This window comes from Papaver somniferum, unplaced genomic scaffold, assembly GCF_003573695.1.
Source record: "Papaver somniferum cultivar HN1 unplaced genomic scaffold, ASM357369v1 unplaced-scaffold_10, whole genome shotgun sequence".
NCBI lineage: Eukaryota > Viridiplantae > Streptophyta > Magnoliopsida > Ranunculales > Papaveraceae > Papaver > Papaver somniferum.
The window spans coordinates 2,722,415-2,736,378 of NW_020618825.1; the positions used below are offsets into that span (position 1 = coordinate 2,722,415).

At 35.9% G+C, this 13,964-nt stretch overlaps 2 protein-coding genes across 2 annotated transcripts; both read right to left on the reverse strand.

The window, feature by feature from the left end:
• Positions 1 to 3,268: 3,268 nt before the first annotated feature.
• LOC113326881 (probable monogalactosyldiacylglycerol synthase 3, chloroplastic) lies at positions 3,269 to 5,268 on the reverse strand. The gene is made up of 5 exons (XM_026574547.1): positions 5,130 to 5,268; positions 4,149 to 4,227; positions 3,803 to 3,984; positions 3,535 to 3,641; positions 3,269 to 3,421 (listed from the first exon to the last, which is right to left on the reverse strand). The coding sequence occupies exons 1-5, from the start codon at positions 5,266 to 5,268 to the stop codon at positions 3,269 to 3,271; spliced, it is 660 nt and encodes a 219-aa protein (XP_026430332.1).
• Positions 5,269 to 9,700: 4,432 nt separating this feature from the next.
• On the reverse strand, positions 9,701 to 10,698 carry LOC113326882. Its single transcript, XM_026574548.1, has 3 exons — positions 10,462 to 10,698; positions 10,051 to 10,279; positions 9,701 to 9,960 (listed from the first exon to the last, which is right to left on the reverse strand). Exons 1-3 carry the CDS (start codon positions 10,696 to 10,698, stop codon positions 9,701 to 9,703), a joined length of 726 nt encoding a protein of 241 aa, XP_026430333.1.
• Between the last annotated feature and the right edge of the window lie 3,266 nt (positions 10,699 to 13,964).

The following is a 13,964-nucleotide window of genomic DNA, read 5'->3' on the forward strand; positions in this document are numbered from 1 at the left end:
ACAAGTCAACAATTTTAAACCCCTACGGTCGAAGATGGAGCTACTACATCACACTATCAATAACAAGGAAATGAATTTACCGATGCGTTGTTGGCAGAAAGAGATACTAACATTGTTTATGATACTCAGTTCATCCAACAACAACCCCATAATTTCTTTGACCTGAATTAAATTACTTGTCGTAGTGTTTAAAGTACTTGTCGTAATGTTTATGAAACCATATGGAGTGTTATACTTTTAAGTTCTATTTATTTTATGGATTGTTATTTGTTTTTTATGGCGTATTTTAAGTTTTTTTTTTATGGGGTGATATAAAAGCTTTATGTTTTTGTTGTATTAGGTACATTATGCAGGGATCTTTGAGAAGAATTTTGTTCGGCATTCCAGATGATGAAGATGATATTGAGACGAATTTTCTCGCAGTGGTTACGCTTTTGGAGACACAGAGGAGGCATGGAATACATCAATCCGCCCCGAATGAAGTCAAGACCCGTCAGAGGGTGGACAGAAAACGTGTAGATGTCGATACTCGTATGATGCAACATTACTTCAACTTTAATTGTATGTATGTGCCAAAGAAGTTCAAAGGTCGGTTTGGTTTACCTCGTCCCTTTTTTCTGAGAATCTTAGAGAAAGTTTGTGAACATGACCATGATTTTCTCCAAAAAACGGATGCTTGCGGTATTCCTGGTCATACTCCATATATGAAAAGGGTTGCCGTCATGAAATATTTTTCCAAAGGTGTTGCACCCGATTCCTTAGATGATTACACCCAAATGGGAGCGACCACTATCTACTATTATCCTATGAAGTTTATGGATGCAATTATTTGGATTTATAATGGTCGATACATGCGTCAGCCTATCGCTCAAGATACAAAAAGGATTTTGGCAGAGAATGAAGCTTGAGTATTTCCTGGGCTTGGTAGTATCGATTTTTTTCACTGGGCATGGAGAGCATGTCTAATGGATCAAGCAGGATCCCGCTGCTGCTATAAGTTATATCCCTCGGTTGTTTTACAGGCGGTATCTATATATGATAGATGGATTTGACATTCCTCTTTTGGGTTGGATGGGTAGAACAATGATCTTAATGTCTTGCATGCTTCGGGTTTTTTCGATAGACAACTTATTGGTATATCACCTCCTTGTCATTATCAAATCAATGGAAGGAATGAAGACAAGGGGTACTACCTAGGAGATGGTGCATACCATATGTATGGTTAGCATCGGGCAAGGGTACGAACCCGCCTCAAACAATAGAGAATCTCTTTTTAATCAATACCAAGAAGCCAAAAGGAATGACATAGAACGTGATTTGGTGGTCTAAAAGGTAAGTTTGGCATTATATTGAAACCTTGTCGTTATTATAAAAAATCGGATATGAAGGCAATTATGAGGGGGTGCTTGATAATGCACAACATGTGTGTTGAGATGGAATACTGAAATGTGGATTGGGGGAGGATCACGGGAGATAAACCTCAACCACCAATTCAAGGAAACGTAAGGATAGATCCTCATATATTGTACAACCATGTGATTTGGGGGAACTTCGCTTGGAACTCACTACACACATTTGGAACCGACACGGAGAAGGTTTGTGAGATGGTGGTATTCCAAACATGCTTATGGATGATTCCTTGTGGGAAGTGCACGAGGCTACAACCGACGTGGACACCGATGAAGACCAATAAGACCCTCAAGGAGATGGAGCATTTCATGAGAATGAAGAGTAAATTTCATATTCACCAATTTATTTAACCATAATACTCATTTTTTCAATCAAGCACGTTTTCATTAATAAGTAAACATTTTAATTAGCTCTTGTAAACTCCATAATACTCTTTTTTTCACTTAAGTACGTCTACAATTACATTACATATTTAACTAAAACTTCATAATACTTCTTCATGCATATACTTCATTCAAATGAACTTTGAGCTCCACCAAATATATCTAAAGCGGTGATATGAATGAACGGCATTCCATGATCCGGTTGGTATAAATCCATAGCATCTTCACGATTACCATTTGATGCCCTTAATGAAATGAAAAAAAACTTGCAATAACGCTTGATGCTTGCTAACCGACATTTTAGTTGTTTTTGGCATCTTCCTTTAGCATTACCATTGATTTTCACAAATTCTTCAACAACTTGTTCCAAAAAGATGTTGGTTGTTAGAGACTTTTCGAAAGGATTTGTGTTGTTAATTTTGCGAAAACTTCTCACCAAGTCATTGTTTTCGGCAATTGAGAATGTAACCATGCTTGAATTTTGAATTGAGAATTTAGGAGAAGAATAAGAGAGTGAAACTTCATAAGTTTGGGGAGGGGATTTTGAGTTCATGCGTTGAGTTTATATATAGAGAAAAAATGATCTGAGTTTGGGCTGAAAATGTAGCCGTTAGACAAAACACTGAACCTAAAAGCGCCCAGCGCCGAACAAAACAACGCTTTGCCTAACAGACGCAAGATCAAAAACTAGCCGTTATTTTCAATGGCAGGGAAGGCAGCGTTGTACCATTTCGCGCTGTACCATTCAGCGCTGAGCAATCTTATCCATCAGATCAAATTTGACCCACTACGGGAAAAACATCGATCAACTACACCAGAAAAGAGTTGTCATACGATATACGACAACGGATATCCATGGGTTGCACAAGTAGGGGGTTGTAGAAAGTCTTCAATTCTTTGCAACTCTTCAATACTAGTCGTAAACAAGGGTCGTCGTTCCATTGTATACCACACTTTTTTCAGTTGTGAAAGTGAATCCAAATTACTGGGCAATGTCTCACACAACTTTTCAAGTAGTTTTCATCATTAGTTTCACAACTGAGTTATATATATGTCTAAGAAATTTCTAACGCAACTCCATTAACAGTTGTGTATACACTCTTTTCCCAACCCTTATTTTAGTTGTATGACATACTCAACTCTTGTTTCACAACCAAAGGTATGTGTAGCGGAAACTCGCATCACAACCTTTGCTAGTGTAGTATAACCTCTTTTCACAATTATAATCTTAGTTGTAATTATTTATTTCACAATTATGGGAAGAGTTGCATGTCACTTCTTTGACAACTCTAATTCTGAGTTGTGGTACATATTTGATTTGAAAAAAATAATTGAGAATTTAAATACAAAATTAAATCTATAATACTTTAATAACCATGTATTTGAAAACAAAATCAGATTTCCAATGATAATCACTATTGTTTGTTACTACATAAAATCAGTTTTACAGAACTTCAACACCAAAAAAAAATAATCTAATAACACTTCTGTTTTAGTAAAACCCTGCTAGCCCTTGGACACACCGACTGCACCAACACAACACCAGAACCTGCAATACAACTGCCTATCCATTGCTTCATGATTGGAAGGCCCCTTATCAATGCCTCCGCAATTTTTCCACGTCCAGCCTACAAAAAATAATAATCATAAGAACTAAAAACAAGACAATGCAAGTAAAGATGGATAAAGTAACCAATGGGTTTCCAGGAAAATACTAATAAGAAGAAATGTGTCTCCATACTTTGGTTATGATGCAGTCACAAGCACCCATAAATTTCTCCATTTGGGTCTCGAATCCTCTGACCTGTGGTGAACAAAGAAAACTGTTATCGACTCCAGTAAAAGCATCTAAAAGTGATTTTGTCAAAAACAAACCCACTTGACTACATAGTTAGATATACAGAACAAGTGAATTACCTTTACTGGGACTTTTCATGGAGCAGTTTCTAGTGTAGAAGCTAAGATTTTGTTCCGGTCACATATGATGATGATCTGTCCAATTGATTTACCAAGTTCTGCATTGAATAGTGCTTCGCCGAGAGCTCTTGCAGTTTTCTTTACAGGCCGACAAAATGAGGGCCTGACTGGCAAACCAAACACGCGAATCTGGGAAGACTCTAGGCCATCAACCAATGCACTCTTAGCAACCTCGTCCGAAGGGCAGTAGCATCGGTTGACACCAATGTTGAACCTGAAACAAAAAAGAATGGTTGTATAAGCTCACAGATCATCCTTAGGCAAACTATGGTTCGTTCGTATTATGAATAAACTGATCCCATACATCAAAGGCATGGTCTAAAATATTCTTCTGATAAAATTATTCACTCATTTGAAAGGCAAGTTTGAACAATTTACCTGATAATGTGAAAGCAACATATGCAAGTCAAGTAGGTGAGAGTTTCAAGAATACTTCGAGACACCAAGGGAGAAACTCCTGAAAAGATAGTCCAAAAAAGAAATTATATATTATGAAGTACATAAAAGTTTATCCAGAAATTAGTAACTAAAGCCAGACAAGAACTCATGCCAATCAACTTTGCCTTTCTCCGAACCATGTATACATAGATGTAAATTGCACACCATAAACCACATAGAAACAATGATTCGCATAATTATAGTCAGGAGAGACTGGATATATTTAACAATACACATAGAACTGCATATTTCAATAATTTGGAAGAGATCCAAACAGTATTACGCTCGGCAGTATCTCCCCAACCCTTCTCCAAACCAATATCTTGAAACTTGTGATAGAACTCTGGCACATGGAGTAGTTGAGGGTATAGCTGAGAGATAGTCATAGGCCTTCCTTCAACCGATTATTCGCTATTGAGGTTTTGTATTTTTTCATTCATCATCATCGCCTGAAAAATAAAACACAGTAAACATCAACATTTTGGAATTCAACAAGATCTAAAGTTGCATTCATCTCAATCTACACTAAAACTTATTCGCCATGCAGGCTTTCTTAAGGCATAAAAACACACATACATACAACTATGACCTTCCCAGTGTAGTTGTGTGCCATGATAAATTCAAGTAACGGGCGCATGCTACCTCTGGCATGGAACATTACGTAGAAGCTGTCGGTTATGAAATTCCATTTCCAATAGATTTTGATATCCCTGGCAAAGAAATGAAGCATTGGACGGCTCAAAGTCCAACTCAAGCATGAAATTTTATTAGTCCTGCAATACAAATAATACACATCTTAGCGAAAAATCGAGAAAATGCACGCATAAGAAAATGATACACCGAATGTAAGTGGTAAATGTATCCACATTCCTCTTTACTCTTTACCTCTCATCCATAAGTTATTCTTTTAATTGTAAATACTCAGACAAAACTCAACAATGAACACCACCAGAACCACAGCCATATACTGCAACATAACCAGCACAATCTCCTTCATCTTGAATTCACACAAACCCATCTTAACATACAGTTCCAGCTCAACCCACACTGCAATTCCCATACACACTGTCACATCTCTGTCAGTCCCATAAGCAGCTCACAACCAGAAACTTCAATTCATTTTAGACCCATCTTATATTCCTTCCCGGACTTTCATTAAATAACAAAACACAACAACATCATCTCCATCTCAGACCTGAGAAACAATTTTAGTATCAGCAAATAGCCAAGTAACACAGAATAATTACAGAACTAAGAATTAATCAATACCAAATACAATTATACCATGTAATCAGTAGTAATGAATAGGGCTGAACATGGTTTCGGTTTTCCGCTGGAACCGGACCGAACCAGACCAATTAGGAAGAAACCAAACCGAACCATTTACTAATGGATTGGTTATGGTGTAGAAAGTGGAAAACCGATAGTGTTGGTTTTGGTTTGGTTTGACCTCTAAAATCGAACCAAAAACCATTGGAAAACCGATTAATTTTTAAACTTAGTTTATAACTTGATTAACAAGTATTAGATTCTACCCATTGATTTAGAGGATATATAGAAACCCTAAATCTAATATTTCAGTATGATATTCTCCCTCTTTCTCTTTCTCCTTCTCTCAGTCGCCTCCCTTCTCCACCCCTAACTATAGCAGTCACTGCTGCTACTCGACTTTCTTCTTCCTTTCTTCATTCTTTTTTGTTTATCAGTAACTAAATTAAGATATATTATATATCTTCTTTTGATCTCTAGATTTAGAGTAAACTTTAACTATTCTTGATATTTTTTTATTTATTTTTTTTGTCTGTAAATTTGTGTAAACCAATACTATTGGCAGCTACGATTTTTTTATCTGTAAATTTGTGTATCTTTTTTTTTTGTTTGAATCGTTTGACATAACTATTGGTTAACCAAAAACCACTGGGACAAACCGAAACCGGCTGGAACCATTTAGAAACCGAACCAATGGTTAATGGATTGGCTTGGTTTAGATTTTTAGAAACCGATAGTATTGGTTTCGGTTTCGGTTTGGCTAGAAACCGAACCAAAACCGACCATGAACAGCCCTAGTAATGAATGAATCGTTAACAACAAGTTCAACATCATCTCTCTGCAGGGCTAGCATTGCCGACCACTGCCAACTTATGCTCCAACCATGTTAATCTTTGAAGCTCAACTTCTATATACATCTGATCATCAGGGTCGCCTCTGAACAACAAGCAGAATTGTGTACGATGTACTACTGAGTCATGGCACAGATGCCACAACATGATAATCTGTTTTCTTTGATCCTCAAAAACAAATCTCCACGACATTGGAGACTGAGATGATACACCTGATTCCGAAGCTGATGTCTCAATTTCTTCAAGTTGTAATACCTAACATCAGCATAACTAACAACAATGAGTAACTTACAGAATCAAAGGGGCTATAAACTCCAAACAGAGGTCCATAACAGCAGTATTATGACATAGTATAACATGATTATAACAGTTACTAAGCAGATGAAGAAGCAGCAAGAACAAACCTGCATCTCAGTTGGAAAGGTGGCACTGAAGAGCATTTTCAGCGGCTGACCAAGGGGGGAATGTCTTTGTAATAACACAATCTCTGGAGGTTTTACCATTCTTCAATTCAATCAAACCCTAACTTCCTTGTTTAACTCTGTCAGTTCAAACCCATCTCTGTCACATCACAGCTTCACTTCAGTCCATAAATGCAACTCATACCCATTCTCTGAAGCTCTCAACACCCCAAGTTCAACATTTAACCTAGCCATTTCAACTGCTAAACAACAGCATCAACCTAGTCATTTCAATCACCACCAGCACTTCATATCCTTAACCATTCATATCACCTGCAATAATCCACCATTTCAATTCAACAGAAGCACCCGTTTCTTCTTAATTTCTTCTCGAGAACTGACAATACCCATTTCCTTCTCCGCCAGCTCCAACATGAACTCAGTTCAGAACCCTAATTCCTATTAAATCTATTATCTAGTTCATCTTCAATAAGATTAGAGATGAGTTTTACTGAAATATAGAGATGGAAGAATCGAGTTCTGTGATGAAGATTTGAAGAAATTGAAGCTAACGAAAGCGAGAAGAGAAATTTGGAGTTCGATTTTGACTTTTAAGAGACATTTTGAAGAGATCTTGAGATTTGGTTTTGTTTCTTCAGATGTAGGATTTCTGATTTGCTTCATACTGAAACTGATTCCTTTGTTAAATCACTGGTTAAACAAATCATTGAGTGAGGGTTTTTTTTTTCCTGAGGGAGGCGCAACTTGAGTTAGGGTTTTTTTTCTGACGGAGGGGAAGATGAGAGACGAGGGAAAAGTGAGTGAATGAAGATAGGTGAGAGAACAAAATTTCGTTTTATCTAAAAGAATTTGAACGGATAAGATGTGGTAGGATGGGATCATACGGATTATGAAAATATTTGTACGGTATAGATTTAAGTTAAGAGTGTCATACGGATCAAGGTAAGTGTGTTTTCTTTGTGCTTTCTCTTTGGGTCTGTTTGGTAACTTGGAAATGGGATACCATATGCTGGATTAGGTTATCATAATTTAATTTATGATAATCTGGAAAATGATTAGTTTTAGCGATGTTTGTCTTAAATTTTATCCTATCCTGGGTTAACTTAAATAGTGTTTGTTTGACATGATGTCTAGCAGTAGGTTAATATAAATAATGTTTGTTTCAAACACCCAAATCCATATAAATTAATGTTGGACATTTTAAAATAAAAATATCTAAAATTATAAATATTAAAATAAAAATTCGATAAAAAATAAAAATATCCAAAAATTAAAAATAAAAATTGATAAAAATTAATAATAAAAAACTAAATAGTACAACGACGTCGTCGATAATTATTCCATATTGCATCAGCAATCGAAGTACGAAGTTCTGACACTAAATCTCGGTCTCTATTTCTCCCGAGTCTGGCACCTTCGTTATTGTCTCCTGGTATCCCAGGATCAGTTTCTGGTACAGTGGTAACATCTTCACCATCAAGAAACAAATCATTTATACACTCCCTGCGAATATGGTTATGGATGATGCAACAAGCTAGCACAATTTTCACTTGTGATTCATACGGATATTGAGGTTGTGCTTGCAAAATAATCAATCGCCTTTTAAGTATTCCAATAATACGTTCAACTGCATTTCGTAATGATGAGTGTCGAAGATTAAATAATTCTTTGGCATCTTTTGGGCGATTTCTCCCATACTCTTTCAAGTGATAACGAACCCCTCGAATCGGAGTAATAAAACTTGGCGTAAGAGCAAAACCTGCATCTCCAAGATAAAATTTTCCTACACAAGTAAAAATTTAAGATTATATTACCCCAATAGTAAAGGAAAGAAATATTTACCCCAATAGTAAAATAAAAAAATAATGATATATATCATACCTTCTGGTACTATTAATTTATCGGATCTTGTTAAGGCTGAATCTAGTACACGCCCGTCATGAGCTGAACCTTCCCAACCCGCAAGAACATAATGAAATTGCAAATCGAATGAGCATGCTACTAAAACGTTTTGAGAAATAAATCCTTTTATGTTCCGATAAAGAGGTTGTTCTTCCTCACTAACCATTGCCGGTATGTGAGTTCCGTCTATTGCTCGAACACAGTTCTATGTCGAATACATACAGTTTTTAATTAATAAAAATAACAAAAATTAATTTTAATTAATGAAATAACGATAAAATTTGTGTACCTTAAAGTATGGATAAAACCTCGGATTGTCTTTTATCTCATCAGGAGTACAAGGCCCTGCCGGTTGCAAGAAATCATCTGCAAGTTGAACAATAGCATCCAAAACAGCATTAAAGTGTCGACTGATTGTCTCACCAGAATGTTGAAAGCATTCTTGGAGTACTCTATTGCGTTCATTATGACCAACGGCAAGCATAAATATCGCCACCTTCTCCTCAACTCTAACTCCTTTGCTATGGCGAAGCAACTGTTTTTCTTGTAACAATTCACATAATAGCAAAAAAACATGCTTTTCCATTCGAAAATTGTTTTGACATCGCGCATCATGTCCATTTAGAACTTCATCTACGTGAGCTGAGCCACTAAGAATTGAATCATAACATACGGTCTTCTCCACAAAGTATTGATAATAACATGCTATCAATGACGTTGTCGCTGCTGTGACAGCTACTATGGCATCCTCGTCATCTTCGGAACTAGCCATAAATAAATTATATTATGAATCTAATCATGAAAAAGAAATACAAACAATCAAAACCAAATAAATAATAAATTTGAATTTATTGAAAAATTTAAATAAGTAATCATAACAAAGTTTCATAATCCATAAATAATTAAAAATCCGATACCGTGTTGTCGACTTAAATTTGAACCTAAACATAACCAGACAAAAACTCAAAATATCCACATAATTAATTGGAAACCAAACCATATAAATGCAAACTAAACTCAAATCATCAACCTAATCACTTATGCCACTTTAATAGTAATCGGAATAGTTAAGCTTTGACAATAACCAACATCGTCTCCTATCCCCACTCAACGCTATGAAAATCTTTGCTTTTTTCTCATCTTCCAATAACTCTAAACCTTGCATGAATAAAAAATCATCCGGTTCTGGTACAATTTCCTCAAGTGCAGCAACTACACTTTTCTCCAGAGAAGAGTTTCTATTTTCCTCTTTTTTGGTCGATATATTGATAACAGCACTTGCCATCAAACTAATTGCTTCCACCATCCCTTCACCAGTACTCTTTTTTGTCTTTATAAATGAACGATAACTAGATCCTATTTATGTTCTCAGCTTTTTTTGCGGTTCAGATGTATTACCATCGCTGACATTGCCGTTTCCATACGTATTCTCGTTATGGTCTTCAGGATTCTCATTCTGGTCTTCAGTATTATCATCACGATCCTCATCGACCTCATTATTATCCCGATTATTATCATCCCTAAACCTGCTATACTTTCCAGTGGCCCTACTGTCACCAAATATCATAGCTAGTTCATTATATTGTGGAAGAGACCTTGTCCTCCACTGTTTGCATTCCGGATGTTTCTACAAGTTCAAATTTATAATTTAGTTACTTAGTAATATGATGATTATATAATAAAGCTTTATAAAAGAAATTAAATAAAATCACAAACCTCGATATGATTACTCCATACAACATCAGGTGCGGTCACAATTTATTTTCCATCATTCCAACCAAAACCACTTTGACCTCTAAGACTACTTACAACATTAAAATTTTTCTTCAAAGTTTTCATGCGATTTTTCAGCACTTCCTTATTAAAAGAAGGTCCAAATCTTTCTTTGAATTTGGTGACAATGCTCACCCATGCAATTTTGCTAAATTGACCATCAAGTAATTGTTTACCAATGACTTGTTCCACCATAAGTTCTATAAACAGTTGATCCATTGGAGGAGTCCAAGTGGTTCTCCCATTTGCAACACTCGATGATTCACTCTCCATAAGTTCTATAAAGAAAAGCTAACACGTGAAAAATAAAAACAAGAGTCCAATCAATAAAAACAATAGTTGTTCTGTATGCCTGCTCAAGGTTCGTATAAGATGATAAGTGTGGATACATGAATACACTAGAGTATTACCTAAGATCAAACATGTTTCAGATGTTAAGGAACGTAATTGAGGAGTAAGTTTTATCGCCTGGTGTACATGTGGTTGAGGGAGAGCTAGTAAACAAGACAAGTGAGTCTCCATCCCTAACCTAAATTTCAAATGAGTGGATATTGACGGCAACAGATTCACTTGTCAGGTGGATACTTGCATCTATGAACAGAAGTAGAGCACAAAAAACGTATACACGTATAAATACTGACAGTGGTACTAAAACGTACATGATTGATAGTTCGTCAATGTGAAAGCTAAGTCTTCCATCGTACGGATCCGCAAAAGATGCGTTAATAAGTAGCCAGCCATATCCAGCGGAACTGCTGGTTTTAATATACCCACTAGGATGTGAAAAGTAAAATTAGTGATTTGTAAGGATTATATGCTAGCATATGAACTTTCCTATTACTTAATTAGCTTCCAAATAATTATTTATCATTATAATACAGTCAATATGGACGGCATTCTTGACAGATTTCATGTCGTCTAACTTGAACGTAGCAGTATCAAGCTTCATAGGCCATAGTTCAACACCATGTCCACCACTAATCTTGGTTTTAGCATCTTTCATAAACAATCATCTAAGTGACAAACCCACTAAATAAACAATAGTTAACCATATCTTCATTACCAATCCCCATATCATTTCACACATATTTTTGGAGTTGTGTTTAGAGATGCTGGGTAATTCATCAGGCTGGTTAACTTTCCTACATATAGTTAAAAATAAAGACATTATAGATACCCCATCACCTAAAGCATGATTAACTCTCAATACTATACAATGAGTAAGACAATGGGATTCTGGTGCACACACGTTGGTTTCTAAATCCAAACCGAGCCTAGTGTAAATTCAAGATAACGGACTATTCACTAACAAAAGTAACAAAATAGGATGCATATATCGGAAAAAATAAACTGAAGCATTCTAAAGTTGAATGAACAATAATGACAAGCCAAACACATTTCTCAAAACTAATGGGAAAAAAAAACATAAAATTCCCATTGAGGAATTTTATCAAACACCTATGGACTAGTGACCGTACTTTCGAGTTTCCAATCAAATTTTGACATAGTAACACGTGAAATCATACCATTCTCGTAAATCATAGATATCAACGATTAACATATTGCAATTTTCATGGAAAAAATCAAAAAAAAAAAAAATTGATAATGGCTTCAACAGAGGAAGAGAGATATTGTACCTGGTGCGATAGAGGAAAAGAAGAACCACTGTAAACAGAAACGAAAAAATAAATAATCAATTCCGTAATGAAATATTGTAATCAGTAATAATAATAAAAAGATTTAACTGATATTTCTATGGAGGAAGAAATGGGAAGCTTGAAGAAGTAAGTAGAAGAGAAAGATACTTATAAACCCTTCGTGAGTTTAACAGTGGAGTCTGTTACACTATTCCTGGCTAGGAAAAGGGGAGAACAAGTATACAGGAGAATAGTATAATCCTGCTTTTTTGGCGTTCGAAAATCACGGAAGGTTTTGATATCCCAATCCATGGCAAAAATATGCGGGAAACAAACACAAAATAACCGTTTTTATAGGGATAACCCAACCTAGGTTGGGATATCTTGGTTGCCAAACTCGCCCGTTGTGTTGATACGAACTCATGTTTTCGGTTTCATTATCAACCTTCGACATGAAATAAATCCAAGAAAAAAATATTAATAAATTTAGGACATTGTTATTGACATTATGATATAAAAAAATCCAAAAAATGTATAAGAATGAATGGGAAAATGAAAAATGAAAAATGAAAAATGAAATTGATAATTGGTGTGTTTATTTGTGCTTTCTCTTTGTGTTTTTGTGCTTTCTCTTTGTGCTTCCGGTTTGAATTTCCACTAGTCGCGTAGGTCATGAAGTAATTTTTACGAGTCATATAGGTTATGAAGTAGCTTTAGTTCACACTGGTAAACTCAGGTTATAAGATTACTAGAGATGGACCACGAAATTCAGGATGGTTCTGACTTCAAACTTAGCTGGATACATCATCAAAATCGATAAATATGAAGCTCATTGTTGATTCGAACTTAAATGTGGTATAACGACATACAAATTATGAACTTAGAATCTTCGGGAGGGTTCTGACTTCAAACTTAGCATGATACATCATCGAAATCGATAAATATGAAGCTCAATGTTGATTCGAACTTCAAATGGGGTATAACGACATACAAACTGTGAACCAAGAAGCTTAGGGAGGGTTCTGACTTCAACTTAGCACGATACATCATCGAAATCGATAAATATGAAACTCAATGTCGATTAGAACTTCAAATTCGGTATAACGGCATACAAACTATGAACCAGGAAGCTCCGAGTGGGTTCTGACTTCAAACTTAGCATGATACATCATCGAAATTGATAAATATGAAAATCAGTGTTGATTCGAACTTGAAATGTGGTATAACTGCATACAACTATGAACCAAGAAGCTTCGGGAGGGTTATGACTTCAAACTTAGCAAGATACCTCATCGAAATCGATAAATATGAAGCTCAGTGTCGATTTGAACTTCAAACGTGGTATAACGGCATACAAACTATGAACCAAGAAGCTCCGTGAGGGTTCATACTTCATACTTAGTCGGAAGCTTCGTAAGAACGATGAATTCAACCATTCATAGGTAAGATTCCATCGAAATATTCTCAGAAACCTTAAACAAACCCTTTTTTGGCGACTTCGAGAAAGAAAGTGGCTCCGAGCTCGAAACCTGGCCGGGAGTTGACTACTGTAAGTCGGAAACTTCGTAAGATCGATGAATCCACCCATTCATAGGTAAGATTCCATGAAATATTCTCTGAAACCTTAAACAAACCCTTTTCTGACGACTTCAAGAAAGAAGTGGCTCAGAGCTCGAAACTTAGCCGCGACTTGAATACTATAAGTCGGAAACTTCGTAAGAACAATGAATCCAACTATTAATAGGTAAGATTCCATGGAATATTCTCTGAACCTTAAACAAACCCTTTTTTGGCGACTTTGCGAAAGAAAGTGGCTCTGATATCGAAACTTGGCCGCGAATTGACTACTATAAGTCGGAAATTTCGTAAGAACGATGAATCCAACCATTCATAGGTAAGATT